Consider the following 18,377-nt stretch of genomic DNA (forward strand, 5'->3'; position numbering starts at 1 on the left):
AGAAAAAAATCTGACTCAAAATTCCTTACAGAATTTTGAGGCTGATTTTGACCTGCCCACACTATCTTGCCGCGTTTTTTTGCTACGTTTTTTGCCCGCGGCGATTGAGGACAGCAGACAAAAAACGCAGCGAAAAATGCATTTTCTGCCTCCCATTGATTTCGATGGGAGGTCAGAGGCGGAACCGCGGCAAGAAAGGACGTGCTGCTTTTTCTTTTTTCCGCGACTGGCTCCCATTGATTTCAGATTAAATCAATGGGAGGTGGTTTTGGAAGTTTTTTGGTGCTGATTCTGACGCAGTGTCCGAGTCAATATCAAGGCCCAAAAACTCTGTGAACTGGGCCTTATTGTTAAGGCTTATTCAGACGAACGTGTAATACGTCCGTGCAACGCACGTTATTTTCACGCGCCTCGCACGGACCTATGTTACTTTATGGGGCCGTGCAGACTGTCAGTGATTTTCACGCAGCGTGTGTCCGTGTGTCCGCTGCGTAAAACTCACGAAATGTCCGATATTTGTGCATTGTTCGCGCATCACGCACCCATTGAAGTCAATGGGTGCGTGAAAATCACGCCCAGCACTTCCGCAGCAGTATAAACTATGAATGAAAACAGAAAAGCACCACGTGCTACAAACATACAAACAGAGTGTCATAATGATGGCGGCTGCGCGAAACTCACGCAGCCACGCATCATACGCTGCTGACACACGGAGCTGTTATGGAGCTTTTGCATGCACAAAACGCCACGTTTTTTGCGCGCGCAAAAATCACACGCTTGTGTGAATCCGGCCTTAGGGTAGGAACACACTAGGCATGAACACTGCGGATTTTATGCAACACATTTTATTGTGGAAAATCCGCAGCGTATTACAGTCGCAGCAGAGTGGATGAGATTTGAGCAAAAAAAATTTACCTGCAGTGTGGCTTTTTAAGTCGCAGCATGTCAATTTATTCTGTGGAATCGCTGATCCGTTGTTGCGGAAATGCTGCGGTTGTGCCGCAAAAATCAAATGAGAAAAAAAAAAGGCACTTTTTTAAATTGATAAAAAAGTTTAGACTTACCCCGGCCATAGTCCTGGTGACGCGATCCTCTATTCTTTGCGATCCTCTACACAGCTTATCCGCCCCGGTAGCCGCAGGAAATTCCGACAGCAAAACCGCACCAAATAGTGGCTCAGGTTTGGTGAGGCATGTCCGCTGCGGGAATCCTGCAGCGAAAAAAAAGTTTAGACTTGCCCCGGCCGTAGTCCTGGTGACGCATCTCTCTCTTCTGAACGTAGCCCCGCCTCCTGGGATGACGCTGTAGACCATGTGACCGCTGCAGCAGTCACATGGGATGAAACGTCATGACAGGAGGCCGGGCTGCGCTAAGAATAGAGGATCGCGTCACCAGGACTACGGCCGCGGTAAGTCTAAACTTTTTTATAAATTTAAAAAAGTGCCTTTTTTTTTTTTCTCATTTGTGATTTTTGCGGGAGAACCGCAGCATTTCCACAACAAAGGAGCAGCGATTCCACAGAATAAATTGACATGCTGCGGCTTAAAAAGCTACACTGCAGGTAAATTTTTTTTGCAGCGTGTGAATGAGATTTATTCAAATCTCACCCCCTCTGCTGCGACTGTGATACGCTGCGGATTTTCCACAATAAAATGTGTTGCATAAAATCTGCAGTGTTCACGCCTAGTGTGTTCCTACCCTAAGGCCGGATTTACACAAGCGTGTGATTTTTGCGCGCGCAAAAACGTGGCGTTTTGCGCATGCAAAAGCTCCATAACAGCTCCGTGTGGCAGCAGCGTATGATGCGTGGCTGCGTGATTTTCGCGCAGCCGCCATCATTATGACACTCTGTTTGTATGTATGTTTGTAGCACGTGGTGCTTTTCTGTTTTCATTCACAGTTTATACGGCTGCGGAAGTGCTGGGCGGGATTTTCACGCACCCATTGACTTCAATAGGTGCGTGATGCTCGAACAATGCACAAATATCGGACATGTCGTGAGTTTTACGCAGCGGACACACGGACACACGCTGCGTGAAAATCACTGACAGTCTGCACGGCCCAATAGAGTAACATAGGTTCGTGCGAGGTGCGTAAAAATCACGCGCGTTGCACGGACGTATTACACGTTCGTCTGAATAAGCCCTAACAATAAGGCCCAGTTCACAGAGTTTTTGGGCCTTGATATTGACTCGGACACTGCATCAGAATCAGCACCAAAAAACATCCAAAACCGCCTCCCATTAATTTAATCTGAAATCAATAGGAGCCAGTCGCGGAAAAAAGAAAAAGCAGCACGTCCTTTCTTGCCGCGGTTCTGCCTCTGACTTCGCATCGAAATCAATGGGAGGCAGAAAATGCATTTTTCGCTGCGTTTTTTGTCTGCTGTCCTCAATCGCCGCGGGCAAAAAACGCGGCAAGATAGTGTGGGCAGGTCAAAATCTGCCTCAAAATTCGGTGCGCGGTTCCAGGCGGTCGCGGGTGCGCATGCGCGGGAGTTTGCGGGTGCGCGCGATCGGTCGCACGGGTGGCGGTGTTTGACGACCCCAATGCTACCCAGGGCCGCCATCAGGGGGGGTATTAGGGGTACTGATGTGAGAGGCCCGGCCAAACCTAATTGAAAGGGGGGCCCGCAGCTCACGACATTCTTTTGGTGAAAAAAACGGGCCCCATTGCAGGGGCCTGTTTTTTTTCTACCAAAGGCAAGTCAAGGCAGTTTGCCGGGCCCCCCTTTCAATTAGGTTTGGCCGGGCCTCTCACATCAGTACCCCTAATACCCCCCCTGATGGCGGCCCTGGGTACCATGATATAGTGCTGGACAGAGTACCGATAACAGGCGATGCCACGGTAGGGGGGCCCAGAAAATTTAGCTGTAGGGGGCCCTGAAATTCCTGATGGCGGCCCTGCCTGGATCGATTTGTTTAGTTCTTTGTTTATGGATCCGCAGGTTGGATTCGATGGTTCGGTTACTTACACTCACAGGTCATAATGTATTAGATCTCATGGCTATACTGAAAATAGAGGCGGAGCTGTTACGCTGCGAGATAGGCTCCTTCACGCAATCATATTTTAGTCTTCAATATGGTACTTAAATTTTCTTCTTTGAATACTAAAGGGTTAAATAGTCCTTTCAAACGCTCTATGTTATGGGCTGAGGCTAAGAAGCTGCAGGCATCTGTGTTGTGTCTACAAGAGGCAGATACATTTCGTCTAAAACACAAGCATTTCCCCCACATATAAACAGCCCCGGCAGTTTCAAAGAAAAGAGGTGTGTCTATTATAATTAACCACTCGGTTGCATTTGTACAGGATTATATGCATATTGCTTCCGAAGGCCGATATATCATTCTAGTGTGTCATTTGAATAATGTACAGTATACTATTGTCAATATATATGGGCCAAACACTCATCAGATCCGATTCCTTAACAGACTCTTCAGAAAGGTTCATCAGGTTCAAAAAGGGCATCTGGTAATAGTGGGAGACTATAATAAAGTCATGTGGCCTTCTTTGGATACTACAACGTCTGGTGCGGTGCATTCCCCTTCGGATCTTTTCAAAATTATGTCTGGGGAGGGTCTGATGGATGTTTGGCGCTTGCAACACTTAAATGAGAAGGATTTTACATTTTTTTCGCATCCTCATGGTACATACTCGAGAATCGATATGTTTTTTGTGGATAAGTATTTATTTGAGAAGGTCACCTCCTCTGAAATCGGACCCATTACGTGGTCTGACCACGCACCTATCTCTATTTCAATGTCTGAACACTTTAATAAACCCCCCTCATTTCCCTGGCGGATTAACCACTTCATCTTAAACGCCTCTAAATACCAAGATGCTCATGTATCCAACTTGGAAGAGTTCTTTCAGTTTAATGTAACCCCAGAGGTGTCCCCCACAACGGTTTGGTGTGCTCATAAGGCCTATATGAGGGGTCATTTCCTTAGCTTAGCAGCTAGGGACAAAAAGATTAGGGAAGCAAAAAGAATTCAACTGTTAGAAGACATTATCCGACTCACGCAGGTGAATAAGAAGACATTTGATGCAGGTAGGGCCCACGAGATCAGTCATCTCCATACACAATTGCACCAACTCGACTTATACAAATATGATAAAGCTTTGAGGCGTCTGAAAGTCAAATATTACAGACATAGTAATAGAGCGGGAGCTCTTTTAGCGCAACAACTAAAACGTCAGGACCTTAAAGCTAGAATTCCCTTCCTTTACAATCAGCAAAATGAAACTTTATTTAATCCACAGGATATTGCAAACTCTATCGCACAATACTATTCCTCTCTCTACAACAGGGGTCTCAAGCACGCGGCCCGCGGGACTGTCATCTGTGGCCCGCGGGACACAGCCGCTAGTATCGGCTCTGCTCCGAGACTCCGGAATTCCCTGACATCGCTGTCCACATATGAACAGCGATGTCTGGGGCTTCCCCAGAGCCGGAGTCCCGAGCAGAGCGCTGGTGTCGGCTCTGCTCCGCGACTATGTGGAATTCCCTGACATCGCTGCCCATATATGGACAGTGTGTCAGGGTCTTGCCCAGAGCGGAGCAGAGCGCTGGTGTCGGCTCTGCTCCTGGACTCTGTGGAATTCCCTGACATCGCTGTCCACATATGAACAGCGATGTCTGGGGCTTCCCCAGAGCCGGAGTCCCGAGCAGAGCGCTGGTGTCGGCTCTGCTCCGGGACTCTGTGGAATTCCCTGACATCGCTGTCCACATATGAACAGCGATGTCTGGGGCTTCCCCAGAGCCGGAGTCCCGAGCAGAGCGCTGGTATCGGCTCTGCTCCGCGACTCTGTGGAATTCCCTGACATCGCTGCCCATATATGGACAGTGTGTCAGGGTCTTGCCCAGAGCGGAGCAGAGCGCTGGTGTCGGCTCTGCTCCGGGACTCTGTGGAATTCCCTGACATCGCTGTCCACATATGAACAGCGATGTCTGGGGCTTCCCAAGAGCCGGAGTCCCGGGCTGAGCGCTAGTATACGCTCTGCTCCGGGACGCTGCGGAATTCCCTGACATATCTGCCCATATATGGACAGTGTGTCAGGGTCTTCCCCAGAGCGGAGTCCCGGGCAGAGCGCTATTATCGGCTCTGCTACGGGACTCTGCGGAAGCCTCTGACATCGCTGTCCATACATCGACATTGATGTCAGGGGCTTCCCCAGAGCAGGAGTCCCAGTGATGTCAGGAGCACAGCTGGAGTCCCAGGAAGAGCCTACTAGCGCTCTGCCTGGGACTCCAGCTCTGGGCAAGCCCCTGACATCACTGGGGCAGCCTCTACAGAGGGCACTGGGGCAGCCTCTACAGAGGGCACTGGGGCAGCCTCTACAGAGGGCACTGGGGCAGCCTCTACAGAGGGCACTGGGGCAGCCTCTACAGAGGGCACTTTGGCAGCCTCTACAGAGGGCACTTTGGCAGCCTCTACAGAGGGCACTTTGGCAGCCTCTACAGAGGGCACTGTGGCAGCCTCTACAGAGGGCACTGTGGCAGCCTCTACGGAGGGCACTGTGGCAGCCTCTACGGAGGGCACTGTGGCAGCCTCTACGGAGGGCACTGTGGCAGCCTCTACAGAGGGCACTGTGGCAGCCTCTACAGAGGGCACTGTGGCAGCCTCTACAGAGGGCACTGTGGCAGCCTCTACAGAGGGCACTGTGGCAGCCTCTACAGAGGGCACTGTGGCAGCCTCTACAGAGGGCACTGTGGAAGCCTCTACAGAGGGCACTTTGGCAGCCTCTACAGAGGGCACTGTGGCAGCCTCTACAGAGGGCACTGTGGTGTTATCTACAAGTGGGTGTGTGACAGTATCTGAAGAGGACACTGGCATTATCTACAGAGGGCACTGTGGCCTTATCTACAGAGGGCACTGTGGCCTTATCTACAGAGGGCACTGTGGCCTTATCTACAGAGGGCACTGTGGCCTTATCTAGGGGGGTGTTGCATTATCCACAGAGGGCACTGCGGCAGCATCCACAGAGGGCACTGCGGCAGCATCCACAGAGGGCACTGCGGCAGCATCCACAGAGGGCACTGCGGCAGCATCCACAGAGGGCACTGCGGCAGCATCCCCAGAGGGCACTGCGGCAGCATCCACAGAGGGCACTGCGGCACTATCTAAAAAGGGGCTGCCCAATCTTGACATGTGTGCTAACTGTGCCGCCGGACTGCATTTAGCGACACAAACTGGAAAGCTGGATTGTTGAAATAAGCACGTGGAGAAATATCTCAAATTTTAAACCTAGCGCTATTATTATAGTAATGTAGTATTATTATTCTAGTAATATAGTGTTATAGTAGTTCAAATAACTAATTGATTAACAATAATTTTGTATTGTATCAAATTTGAAAGTAATGCGGCCCGTCAACTTCCCATTTTTTCTATATGCGGCCCACTTACCCGGCCGAGTTTGAGACCCCTGCTCTACAACTTAAAACAAGACTCAGCTGTTCCTCAACCTTCCCCGTCGGGCATTGCAGGATTTTTGGATTCTGTCTCCCTTCCGTGTGTCACGCCAGTCCAGTTGGAAGCCTTATCCCAACCGTTCCAACTTACAGAAATTGGGGATGCTATAGCTTCCCTGATGTCCCAAAAATCACCAGGTCCTGATGGGCTTACTAATGATTACTTTAAAAAATTTCGCACTATCCTAGGCCCCCAGCTTTTATCTTTATTCACGCATATTCACTCAACGGGCCAAATACCTCCAGAAATGCTCCGAGCTACAATTATAACGTTACCAAAACCAGGTAAACCTGCTGATAGACCGCAAAATTTTCAACCCATTAGCTTACTTAATACAGATCTAAAATTGTACTCAAAAATCCTAGCCACGAGATTGGCTTTAGTACTCCCTCAATTGATTCATCAAGATCAGGTTGCATTTATTAAGCAGAGATCTTCGGTAGATGGGAGAAGGAGGTTTGTAGATCTCATTGATTGGGTGGGGAGGAGTCGGACGCCTTCTCTGCTTCTTTCTTTGGATGCGGAGAAGGCATTTGATCGTGTGCATTGGGGTTACCTGGATACTGTTCTTACCAAATTTGGCATTGTGGGGAAAGCTCGGGATATGATTATGGCCTTATACACTCATCCTTCTGCTACGGTGCTGGCCTCGGGATATCAATCTTCCTCATTTTCCATTACTAATGGTACGCGTCAGGGGTGTCCGCTTTCCCCACTAATCTTTACTCTGGTGATGGAGCCTTTAGCGGAGGTCATAAGATCAACCACAGAAATTAGAGGGGTAAATGTTGGGCAAACTGAACACAAAATAGGGCTATTTGCCGATGTCCTTATGATCCTGACTCATCCCTGTACCTCCCTCCCGCACATTCTGAATATCTTGAACACATTTAGCGCTATCTCCTATTACAAATTAAATGAAAATAAGTCACAAATTATGAATATGGGCTTATCGGATCCTGTAGTTCAATCTTTGAAATCTCTGTACTCCTTTCAATGGTTGGATCGAGGGCTGACCTACTTAGGGATTAAACTAGCTTTCCCAGCCTCTCAGATGTATGTTCTCAACTATCCCCCGTTGCTGGGCCAGTTAACTAAGGAATTGGATGAACACCTTAAAATTGAGGTTTCGTGGGTAGGGCGTATTGCAGCACTTAAAATGCTGATTTTGCCTAAAATTCTTTACCTGTTTAGAAATTTGCCCATCTGGGTCCCCGCTTCATACTTACATAAACTCCAGAGTTTATTGGTGAAATTTGTTTGGAAAAAACAAAGGGCCAGAGTTGCGGCTCAGGTTCTTTACCTTACGGTCGCCCAGGGTGGTCTAAGCTTCCCTCATATCACAGCGTACTATCATGCCTGCATTTTAGATCAAGTTAGACAGTGGTTGCACCCCACACAGTCTTTGCATTGGGTTCTCATAGAAAAGGCACGGGCAAATGTTAATTCCCTGGATTCATATTTATGGGCTGTGGCACTCAAACAGTCCATTCCTACCTCAACTATGTTAATCATCAGGGCTGCTCTATCTTCATGGAAAATGACGGTGGTTAAACGAGGCCTGTTTCCACTAAGATTAGCGGATTTATTCATTAAGAATCTCTCATACCTGTTGCCTGACATGAACCTGTCTATGTGGGAGTCGAGAGGTGTTGGGACTGTTGGGGATGTATGGAGTGAAGGTCTTCTTCTTACCTTTGCAGAGCTATCCACTAAGTTTCATCTGCCAGCTACAGAATTTTACAAATATGTCAGAGTCCGTCACTTTTTGTTGGGAATGAGTAATACTTCATCTCCTCATAAATCTCCTTACGAATTATACTTTCACCAGCCAGCTAAAACGGCAAAGTGGGTGTCCAAAGCGTATCAGGCTATCTTGGAAATTTTGAACCACTCGAACCTTCTATGCGTTGAGAGATGGGAAGCGGATCTATCATTGCCTTCGGGTAGTGTAGATTGGGATGCCACTTTTTCCCTGGCCTCTCAGCTATCCAACTCCACTCATCATTTAGAAGCCTCTAGGAAAGTACTATATAGGTGGTATCTGACACCTCACCGCCTTTCTCTTATTTATCCTAATTCCTCTAATATGTGCTGGAGATTCTGTAAGGAAGTAGGTACTCTTAAACATATTTTTTGGTTTTTTTCAGTTCTTAGGCCATTTTGTAATCTACATTACAGCACCGATCACATCATGTACAATATAGGCCACTTATATTGTTTTGAGAGAGCCTCTTTAAACTGCTACAGTTCCACTGAGTCCTCAAATATTTCCCTCTTGGGATTCCTTTCTTGAGAGGCAGGGAGTGACAACTTTCCCACTACAGCAAGCTGTGTGTTGCTGTCTTTTTTCAGTAAGCTGTGGTCATAATTTTGTATCTATCATTTTTAGTCATTTTGAGATCGACGACCGTAATTAATTTCTCATTTTTCTCATGGGTAAATTTTAAACCCAGTGTGTTCACATTGGGAGCTGAAATTTTTGTTTATTTGTTGATTCACTCAAAAGAACCCCAGATGAAATTTTGCAGGATTGAAACGTGTAGGGTCATAATAAACTAGAGTAGTCGGGCAGTTAAATGTGAAGCAGACAATTAGGCTGGGTTCACACAACCTATTTTCAGGCGTAAACGAGGCGTATTATGCCTCGTTTTACGCCTGAAAATAGGGCTACAATACGTCGGCAAACATCTGCCCATTCATTTGAATGGGTTTGCCGACGTACTGTGCAGACGACCTGTAATTTACGCGTCGTCGTTTGACAGCTGTCAAACGACGACGCGTAAATTGACTGCCTCGGGCAGGGCAGGGCACTTCTTTGCCACGTAATTTGAGCCGTTCTTCATTGAACTCAATGAAGAGCAGCTCAAGATATACGAGCGTCATAGACGCCTCGTATATTACGAGGAGGAGCATTTACGGCTGAAACGACGCAGCTGATTTCTTCTGAAAACAGGCTGTCATTTCAGCCGTAAATTACAGCTAGCGTGTGAACATACCCTAAGTGCATTAGAAATTGTTTCCATGCCATTGAATGTGTGCAAGATTCTCGGCTGGGAAAAACCAGTGACTACTCATTGCTGCCACATATAAGAGGGCTGATTTGCAAGTAGAAACAGCAAAACTCTGCCTGTCATGATATCAAGCCCTGAATCTCCTGTGATAGGAGTTACATTACAGTAAAGCACTGGATAATTATTTTAATGCATATCAATGTTTGATTTCTGACAATAAATAAAGTTACTAATTTTCTGTTAGTGAATTCAGTGCTAAACAGTTTTAGGCTATGTTCACATGGAGTATTTTGGGGGAGGAATATCTGCCTCAAAATTCCGTTTGGAACTTTGAGGCAGATTTTTCTCTCCCTGCACGCCGATTTTCGCGCCGTTTTTCGCCCGCGGCCATTGAGCGCCGCTGGCATAAAACAGCGCGAAATACGCTTCCTCTGCCTCCCATTGAAGTCAATGGGAGGTCAGAGGCGGAAGCGCCCGAAGATAGGGCATGTCGCTTCTTTTTCCCACGAGGCAGTTTTACTGCTCGCGGGAAAAAGACGCCGACGCCTCCCATTGAAGTCAATGGGAGGCGTTCTCGGGCCGTTTTTGCAGAGTTTTGCGACGCGGTTTCCGCGTCAAAAAACCTCCTCAAAATACTCTGTGTGAACATCCCCTTACAGGGAACAATAATACACAATAAGTATTTATAATCAGTGAAATTACACGTATGGCCATTCATTTGAAGACCACCATGTAATACTACATTTCCCCTGCAGTGGCTGCTCAGGAAAAATGTTTAGCCAGATGGGGGTAGAGACAAGTGATAAGGTGATTGCCTTTGGACTCCTTTCCAAAAGCTTAGAAGTATTGTTGAACTGCGAACCTAAATACAAACAAGGTTTATTATTTTTCCTGTTAGTCTCTCTATTTATGTCTTTATACTTTATTATACATTATAAGAGCTTCCATATTGCAGACCCAAATACAGATCAAATACCGACTTTGGGGGAGATTTACTAAGCTAAATGCGCCAGAATTCTGGCTCAATTTGTGCAAAAATAACTGGCATGAATGCCTTGCGTCAGATTTTGTATATGTTTTAGACGGTTTTTGCTCCTCACCATACAAGGACAAGGGGGCGTGGCTTTAAATGTGGTGCAAAAAAATGGTTTAAAGTAAGTAAACTAAGAGGTGGCGTAAGAAAGATAAATGATTAACATGTCTAGCAAGATCTGCCAAATTTATCACAAAGCTTGCAAGACTTTAATAAATTTGGCATATCCTCTGCCTGCTTGGTCTAGTTTTAGGCTCTTTCTGTTTAAGACAGTTATAATGAATCTGCCCCTTTGTCTTCTGTTTGCAAAATCGGCACAGTTAGCAAATTGATTGTTAATAGCTGTGCAGTTTTGCAAGAAAACGTCAGTTTTACCTGCAAAATTGCCATTAATAATTGAAAAAGTGCTCCAATTTGCGGTACTTCATTCACTATGGCCACTACATGTGAACCCAGCCTGAGGTTTGAAAGGGAAACATATAACTGCTTAACGACATGCAATGTACAGTTACGTCTTTGCCACAAAACGACGTAACTGTACGTTGCAGTGATGGTCTGGGGTCAGAAGCTGCGGATGTCAGCTATACTAGTATATTACAGCTGACACTCTGCTGTAATGTCAGAGATGAAAGCTAGCTCTGATTCCCGCCGATTAACCCCTTACATGCCACGGTCAAAAGCGGCCACAGCATCTAAGTGGTTTGTAGCCAATCAGCACACTCGCAACGCGATAGCATGGGTGCCAATGATTGCAATGGCAACCAGAAGGCCTAACAATGGCCTTCTGGTCTGCCAAGTACGGTAAGACTGTTAGGCTTGCTGACATTGCAAAACTGACAGTACTACCTACAGACAGTTTTGCGCTACCTGGTTGTGTGTGTGGCGCTATCTAAAGTTGGGGGTGTATTCCGGGGCTCTCAAAGCCCCAGCCATCATGAGAGTGCGGCCCTGCTCACACTGAAGCAGCACTGCACTCATTGAACTCGTTCCAGGCTGTCAACGTCTATATACGTGTCAACTGCACGGGGCATCGGCAGTTGGAACGTATATAGCCATATGCCAGTCATGAAGGGGTTAATAAGGATTAAAAAATTAAGATGCTAACTTTATGTAACAGATTATTTCACTGCGGGACAGTGCCTATGGATCACATGAAGTGATTCAAATGACATTTGACAGGGGTGAAGGTGATACTAGAGTTGTAATGACCCCGAGTGGTGCAGAGATACAGTTTAGTGCCTAAATATTAGTGTTGAATGAGTGAGTTTCCGCTTCACGCTATATAGCTATATTGATGTCTGAGCAAGGTCGGTATAACCCTTTTGTTTCTGCATAGCTAGGAGGTTACAATTGATGGCTAGCAACGACCCCCAAGGGCTCTGTGATAATGAAATGCCACTGTATTTTTTTGTGTGGTAGGTTATCAATGTCCTATATACAATGGCGTTTACCCACGGTTACCACCAGACGCTGTTGTAAAGAGCTGGAGGGCTTCAAGAGAAAGAAAAGCATTACTTGGCTTATGGAAGCCTGATGGTGTCAACTATAGGTAGTTGCATTCTTAAAAGTCAGGAATCTACGGACGGTGTAAATCTGCACTTGGATCACATGCAATCTGCTATAAGGGCTTCTAAATTTTACAGAAATCAGTACCTCAGGGGTCTTTACAGTAGGTAAGTGTGAGTAATGGTAATTCAGCTGTAGATTATAATTTGAATAATGTTAATTCACCCATAGAGCGTAATTTAAGTAGATTTTGTAACCCAGCTCTTCTGCTTTTTAGTTGATAAACTTACAGTGAAGGAAATAAGTATTTGATCCCTTGCTGATTTTGTAAATTTGCCCACTGTCAAAGACATGAACAGTCTAGAATTTTTAGGCTAGGTTAATTTTACCAGTGAGAGGTAGATTATATAAAAAAAAATAAAAAAAAAATAACATTGTCAAAATTATATATATTTATTTGCATAGTGCACAGAGAAATAAGTATTTGATCCCTTTGGCAAACAAGACTTAGTACTTGGTGGCAAAACCATTGTTGGCAAGCACAGCAGTCAGACTTTTTTTGCAGTTGATGATGAGGTTTGCACACATGTTAGATGGAATTTTGGCCCACTCCTCTTTGCAGATCATCTGTAAATCATTAAGATTTCGAGGCTGTCGCTTGGCAACTCGGATCTTCAGCTCCCTCCATAAGTTTTCGATGGGATTAAGGTCTGGAGACTGGCTAGGCCACTCCATGACCTTAATGTGCTTCTTTTTGAGCCACTCCTTTGTTGCCTTGGCTGTATGTTTTGGGTCATTGTCGTGCTGGAAGACCCAGCCACAAGCCATTTTTAATGTCCTGGTGGAGGGAAGGAGGTTGTCACTCAGGATTTGACGGTACATGGCTCCATCCATTCTCCCATTGATGCGGTGAAGTAGTCCTGTGCCCTTAGCAGAGAAACACCCCCAAAACATAATGTTTCCACCTCCATGCTTGAAAGTGGGGACGGTGTTCTTTGGGTCATAGGCAGCATTTCTCTTCCTCCAAACAGGGCGAGTTGAGTTAATGCCAAAGAGCTAAATTTTAGTCTCATCTGACCACAGCACCTTCTCCCAATCACTCTCAGAATCATCCAGATGTTCATTTGCAAACTTCAGATGGGCCTGTACATGTGCCTTCTTGAGCAGGGGGACCTTGCGGGCACTGCAGGATTTGAATCCATTACGGCGTAATGTGTTACCAATGGTTTTCTTGGTGACTGTGGTCCAAGCTGCCTTCAGATCATTAACAAGTTCCCCCCGTGTAGTTTTCGGCTGAGCTCTCACCTTCCTCAGAATCAAGGATACCGCACGAGGTGAGATTTTGCATGGAGCCCCAGATCGATGTCGATTGACAGTCATTTTGTATGTCTTCCATTTTCTTACTATTGCACCAACAGTTGTCTCCTTCTCACCCAGCGTCTTACTTATGGTTTTGTAGCCCATTCCAGCCTTGTGCAGGTCTGTGATCTTGTCCCTGACATCCATAGAAAGCTCTTTGGTCTTGCCCATATTGTAGAGGTTAGAGTCAGACTGATTAATTGAGTCTGAGGACAGGAGTCTTTTATACAGGTGACCATTTAAGACAGCTGTCTTTAATGCAGGCACCAAGTTGATTTGGAGCGTGTAACTGGTCTGGAGGAGGCTGAACTCTTAATGGTTGGTAGGGGATCAAATACTTATTTCTCTGTGCACAATGCAAATAAATATATATAATTTTGACTATGTGATTTTCTTTTTATTTTTTTATATAATCTATCTCTCACTGGTAAAATTAACCTAGCCTAAAAATTCTAGACTGTTCATGACTTTAACAGTGGGCAAACTTACAAAATCAGCAAGGGATCAAATACTTATTTCCTCCACTGTATCTCTCTGAAGACGGAGTAAAATGTGTGTGGTAAAGGCATATGTAATAGAAAACAGATAAAAAAAACAAATGTGGTAAACAACACTGAGGATGGGTAGAACAAATTATTATATACTAAAAAATTAAAGGTATAGATCAGATGATGATCTCAGGTATATCATTGAGGCCATTGGGTACCAATGTGTTGAATGTATAGATCCAATAGACTTTCTTTTACATAGAGAATCAAATCTATTGGGAAGACTTTTATCAATTTTGTCAATTGGGGTTATGGTGAAGGAACTGAAGTCACCATTATGTTTAATCATACAATTATTAAAAGTTTGTTAAAGGGGTTTTCCAGCCAATAAAAATGATGGCCTATCCTCTGGATAGGCTATCAGTAGCTGATGGGCCAAGGTCTGACTTCCGGGACGACCGCCGAACAGCTGTTTTGAAGGGGCCGCAGCGCTCGCAATGCTTGATAAAGGTCCTATAGCAGGACGGAAACGTTGCAGCTTGTGCTGGCTTAATAAACCACCATTTTTTTCACCATTACGGAGTGCTTTGGGATTTTCTTATATATATATATATATATATATATATATATATATATATATATATATATATATATATATATAGAAGGTGGAAGAGAAAAGCAGCACTTTGTGACTGTATAGGTTGGTGCTATGCGAACCTGACCTTGATCCAAACGGTCCTATAGATATGTGAAGAAATGATCGCAGCACTCCAATAGGTTGATGTAAAAAAATGTGGTTTATTGTTCCATGATTCAAAGGATAAGCTACGTTTCAGTCCTCACACAGGACCTTTTTCAAGCTTGAAAAAGGTCATGTGAGAGGACTGAAACGTAGCATATCCTTTGAAACATGGAACAATAAACCACATTTTCTGACATCAACCTATTGGAGTGCTGCGATCATTTCTTCACATATCTATAGGACCGTTTGGATCAAGGTGCGATCATTTCTTCACACACAAACACACACACACACACGCACATATATATATATATATATATATATATATATATATATATATATATATAATCATGCATTTCACTGACTAACTATCATCCTACCTATCCTGATAATGGCTCCCGAGACAATCCGTACTTCACAGAGTACACAGATAAGATGCATAGACCATGAGATGTCAGACATCAATTCTTGACTGTTTCATGGTGGCCACTCCCTCTAATAATCTACACATTGTATTGATAACACACACACACACACACACACACACACACACACACACACACTATTTTCTAACTATTGTAAATGACAATGCATCACATCACAAGGACCACCCTGAAGAAATCCCAGGTGAAATCACACATTTAGAGCATTAACCTTTCTTTAAGGGTGGTGCTCAAACTTCTGTGGTGCATCTGTGGGACCCTCTTCTCAGAGATGATGTCCTCCACCCTACTCTCAAACAGCTCAGGGGTCCTCAGGAGAGGTGGGTAGTTGAGCTGGGCTGTCAGACTCTGTAGCTGTTATGTCATCGTGCTTAAAGAATAGATGTATCCGCATCTTTACTGCAACGAGAAACACAACACATTAATAATTTCCAAGTAATTAAGAGCATTAAAATCAGTCCTATCACTACCACTACAGGTTTCAGCAATCCAGAAATCAAATTATTAAACCAAACACCAATCGATCCCATCCCTCCTTTGATATATCTCTAGCTTTTTTCTGCAATTCCTTTACTTTATTCCTGTGTGCCTCTATGGGGTCATGTGCGTCTTCAATCCAGGTGCAACATTCTTCACCAATAACAGCACAAGTTCCACCCTCTATTGGTAACAGATAATCAAGAACCATTCTATTTTGGAGGGATACTTTCCTAACTTGGGCCAACTCTTCAATGATAGCATGAATAGAACTGGTGGTCTCATTAATTATACCATCCATGATACTAGCATATTTGTTTAACTTATTCGCTAATGCGATTCCTCAGCCTGTCCAAGATGGGAAACAAATCCAAGGTTTATCTGCTTTTGTAAACAACTCTCTTGTTTATTTCTAGTCTCCTTAGAATACATTTAATAAATGTCAGCAATTGAGATGTTTGGACATGGTCTGATGGCTGGAACAACTCTTCCTATAGTGCAGTTACCTCATGCTCCCATTGGAAGCCAAGAATAGGCTCTGTTACCACAAATATAATATAGCCCTGATTTTATCACCTTAGGAACTATTTTACCATGATTCCCCAACCAACTTTGAAACCATCTCATATTGTCATGCACTTTAGTCTTACAGTCCCATTGTTCATCATCTCCTTTGTCAGTACAGGAACACCTGGGGGCACAAGACGCTGTCATAGTTGCACACCAGCATTGGTTATTACAATTACTGTGTACCTCATCACATTTTACATCATACTTCATATTGAACAGTAATGTGGCATTTTTACAATCAGTTTCTCCAATGTGTACCATAGGTAAATTAACTTTGCACCCTTTAATTCTGGCTATGTGATCAGCATTCATAGGCCCGACTCACATACGGATGTAGCCATCATTATCTTGACTCTGATAACTTGCTGCAGCGTGATATCACACAACAAAAGCCATTGAAAAGTCATTGAAAAAGTCAAGATGAAGGATCTTGACATTGTTTATTTAATGCGTTAAAAGTCGAGGTAAAGACGGCTACATCTGTAGTGGGTGTATTGAGTAGACCAGCAATTTCTAAATATATTGCTTGGTTTGAGAGAGCATTGTGAGCGGTGTGATTTACATATATTTCAACATAATAGCTATAATCTGTGAGATTAAAGTCATTCATTGATATTGGTATACCAATTAAAGGGATTATTTTATGATTTGCTGGAACATGAGAAAAGATCCATTATTCAGTTGTGTTTAGCTGTATGGCTGTTTGTTGATGTAGAAGCCAAATAGAGTTCTTCTGCCATTCTTCGTTCACCTGTATACAATAGCATAAGATACAAAAGAACAGGCAAGCCAGCAAATGCATCTTTTAAATTTTCCTATAGTCAATCCTCCTTTCTCCGAGTGGCCTCACCCTTTTTGCACAAATGTGTGTCACCGACCTGAAAGTCGACCTTTTTACAGTGAGAAGCGTGAATCCAGTTGGGTTTCGCTTCTACTTTCACTGAGGTAGGAGTGGTCAGTAGTACTTGGTATGGGCCATCAAATCTGGGTTCCAGATACTGTATTCAGTGGCATAGCTATAGGGGTCGCAGCAGTCGCATTTGCGACCGGGCCCCTAGGCCTGGGGGGCCCACGGGCCCCCGTTGCCATACAGCAAGTGTAATGGCAGGAAGGAGGTGAAGGGAAAGTGAGCCCTAATCTACCCACCGCCCTGTCCCTGCCTACTTGCAACGACCCGCCCTAGGCGACGAGGTACAACTGGGCGGCGGTCCCTACGCTGGCTAAGTGCACAAGAAGACAAACAGGGAACACGCAAGGGAAGGGGCAGTAGCCACGGAACGCCACGAGGAAACGGGGCGGCGAACGAACAGTCAGGACCAGGACGAAGTGAGTACACCCGAGCGGGCACGGAGACAGAAGCAAGCCAGGGCAAGCAAAGCAGGTCAAGCAGAACTGCAGCAAGGCAGAAGCACGGCAGAAGCAGGCTGGAGCAAGCAGCAGTGGGGCCAGGAATCCAAAAGAATTACAAGCACTGAGGGAGAGCACAGGGCAGGTAATAAAGGGCAGGGGGCGGAGCTAACTCCGAGAGACCAGGCCGCGATAGGCTCTCCCACTCCTGAGCCTGCCACCCTGGTTGGTGGGAGATGGTGTCAGTCGAACAGGTCTGGCCTCAGGTGTGGATTGATTAATCCCAGGAGTATAGCTAGATGAAGTACCTGGCAGATCCCTAACAGCAAGCTTCCTAAATAAATCTTCTGTGCCGTGAAGCAGGCACTTCCTGGTTACTACGGTCACTTAGTGTACCATGTGACCGAGTTCTCACGTGACACGTCTTCCAGACAGTGGAGTGGAAGAGTCGGTGCGGAGGACTCCAGGTAAGCTGCAGTCTGTAATGTAATGTGTTGTAATGTAATGTAATGTAATGTGTTGTAATGTAATGTAATGTAATGTGTTGTGATGCCTTGTAATGTATTGTGCTGTTTGCGGTGGAGAGGGGGGGGGGGCGTTAAATCACAGCCCCCCCTCCTCTCTCCACCGCAAACTGCACAATCCAACACAATACAGTATAGTACACATGACTGTATGAGAGCGGGGCTGCGGCTGTGTAATACAGTCATTGCCCCGCTCCTGAGTCCTGACATGTGCGCGCCGTCAGGATGATGTGATTCGGCCGGCGCTGCACTAATGATCTGCGGCACTGAAGACAGAACATGGCGGGTGCACTACAAAACACCCCCATGTTCTGTCCTCAATGCCTGAACCGCCGCTCATTAGTGCAGCGCCGGCCGCATCTCCTCATGCTGACCGCGCGCGCGCACTTAATGTCAGGAGC

The 18,377-nt window shown here is 45.4% G+C and overlaps 1 protein-coding gene across 1 annotated transcript in view; it reads left to right on the forward strand.

The window, feature by feature from the left end:
* The first annotated feature begins 3,666 nt into the window (after positions 1-3,666).
* The window catches only part of LOC142760544 (troponin T, cardiac muscle-like), a 200,045-nt gene continuing 185,334 nt past the window's right edge, over positions 3,667-18,377 (forward strand). Inside the window, exon 1 of the mRNA XM_075863736.1 lies at positions 3,667-4,051. Within this exon, the coding sequence (XP_075719851.1) occupies positions 3,667-4,051 (385 nt within the window). The remainder of the gene's footprint in view (positions 4,052-18,377) is intronic.

This window comes from Rhinoderma darwinii, chromosome 4 (genome assembly GCF_050947455.1).
Source record: "Rhinoderma darwinii isolate aRhiDar2 chromosome 4, aRhiDar2.hap1, whole genome shotgun sequence".
NCBI classification, from domain to species: domain Eukaryota; kingdom Metazoa; phylum Chordata; class Amphibia; order Anura; family Rhinodermatidae; genus Rhinoderma; species Rhinoderma darwinii.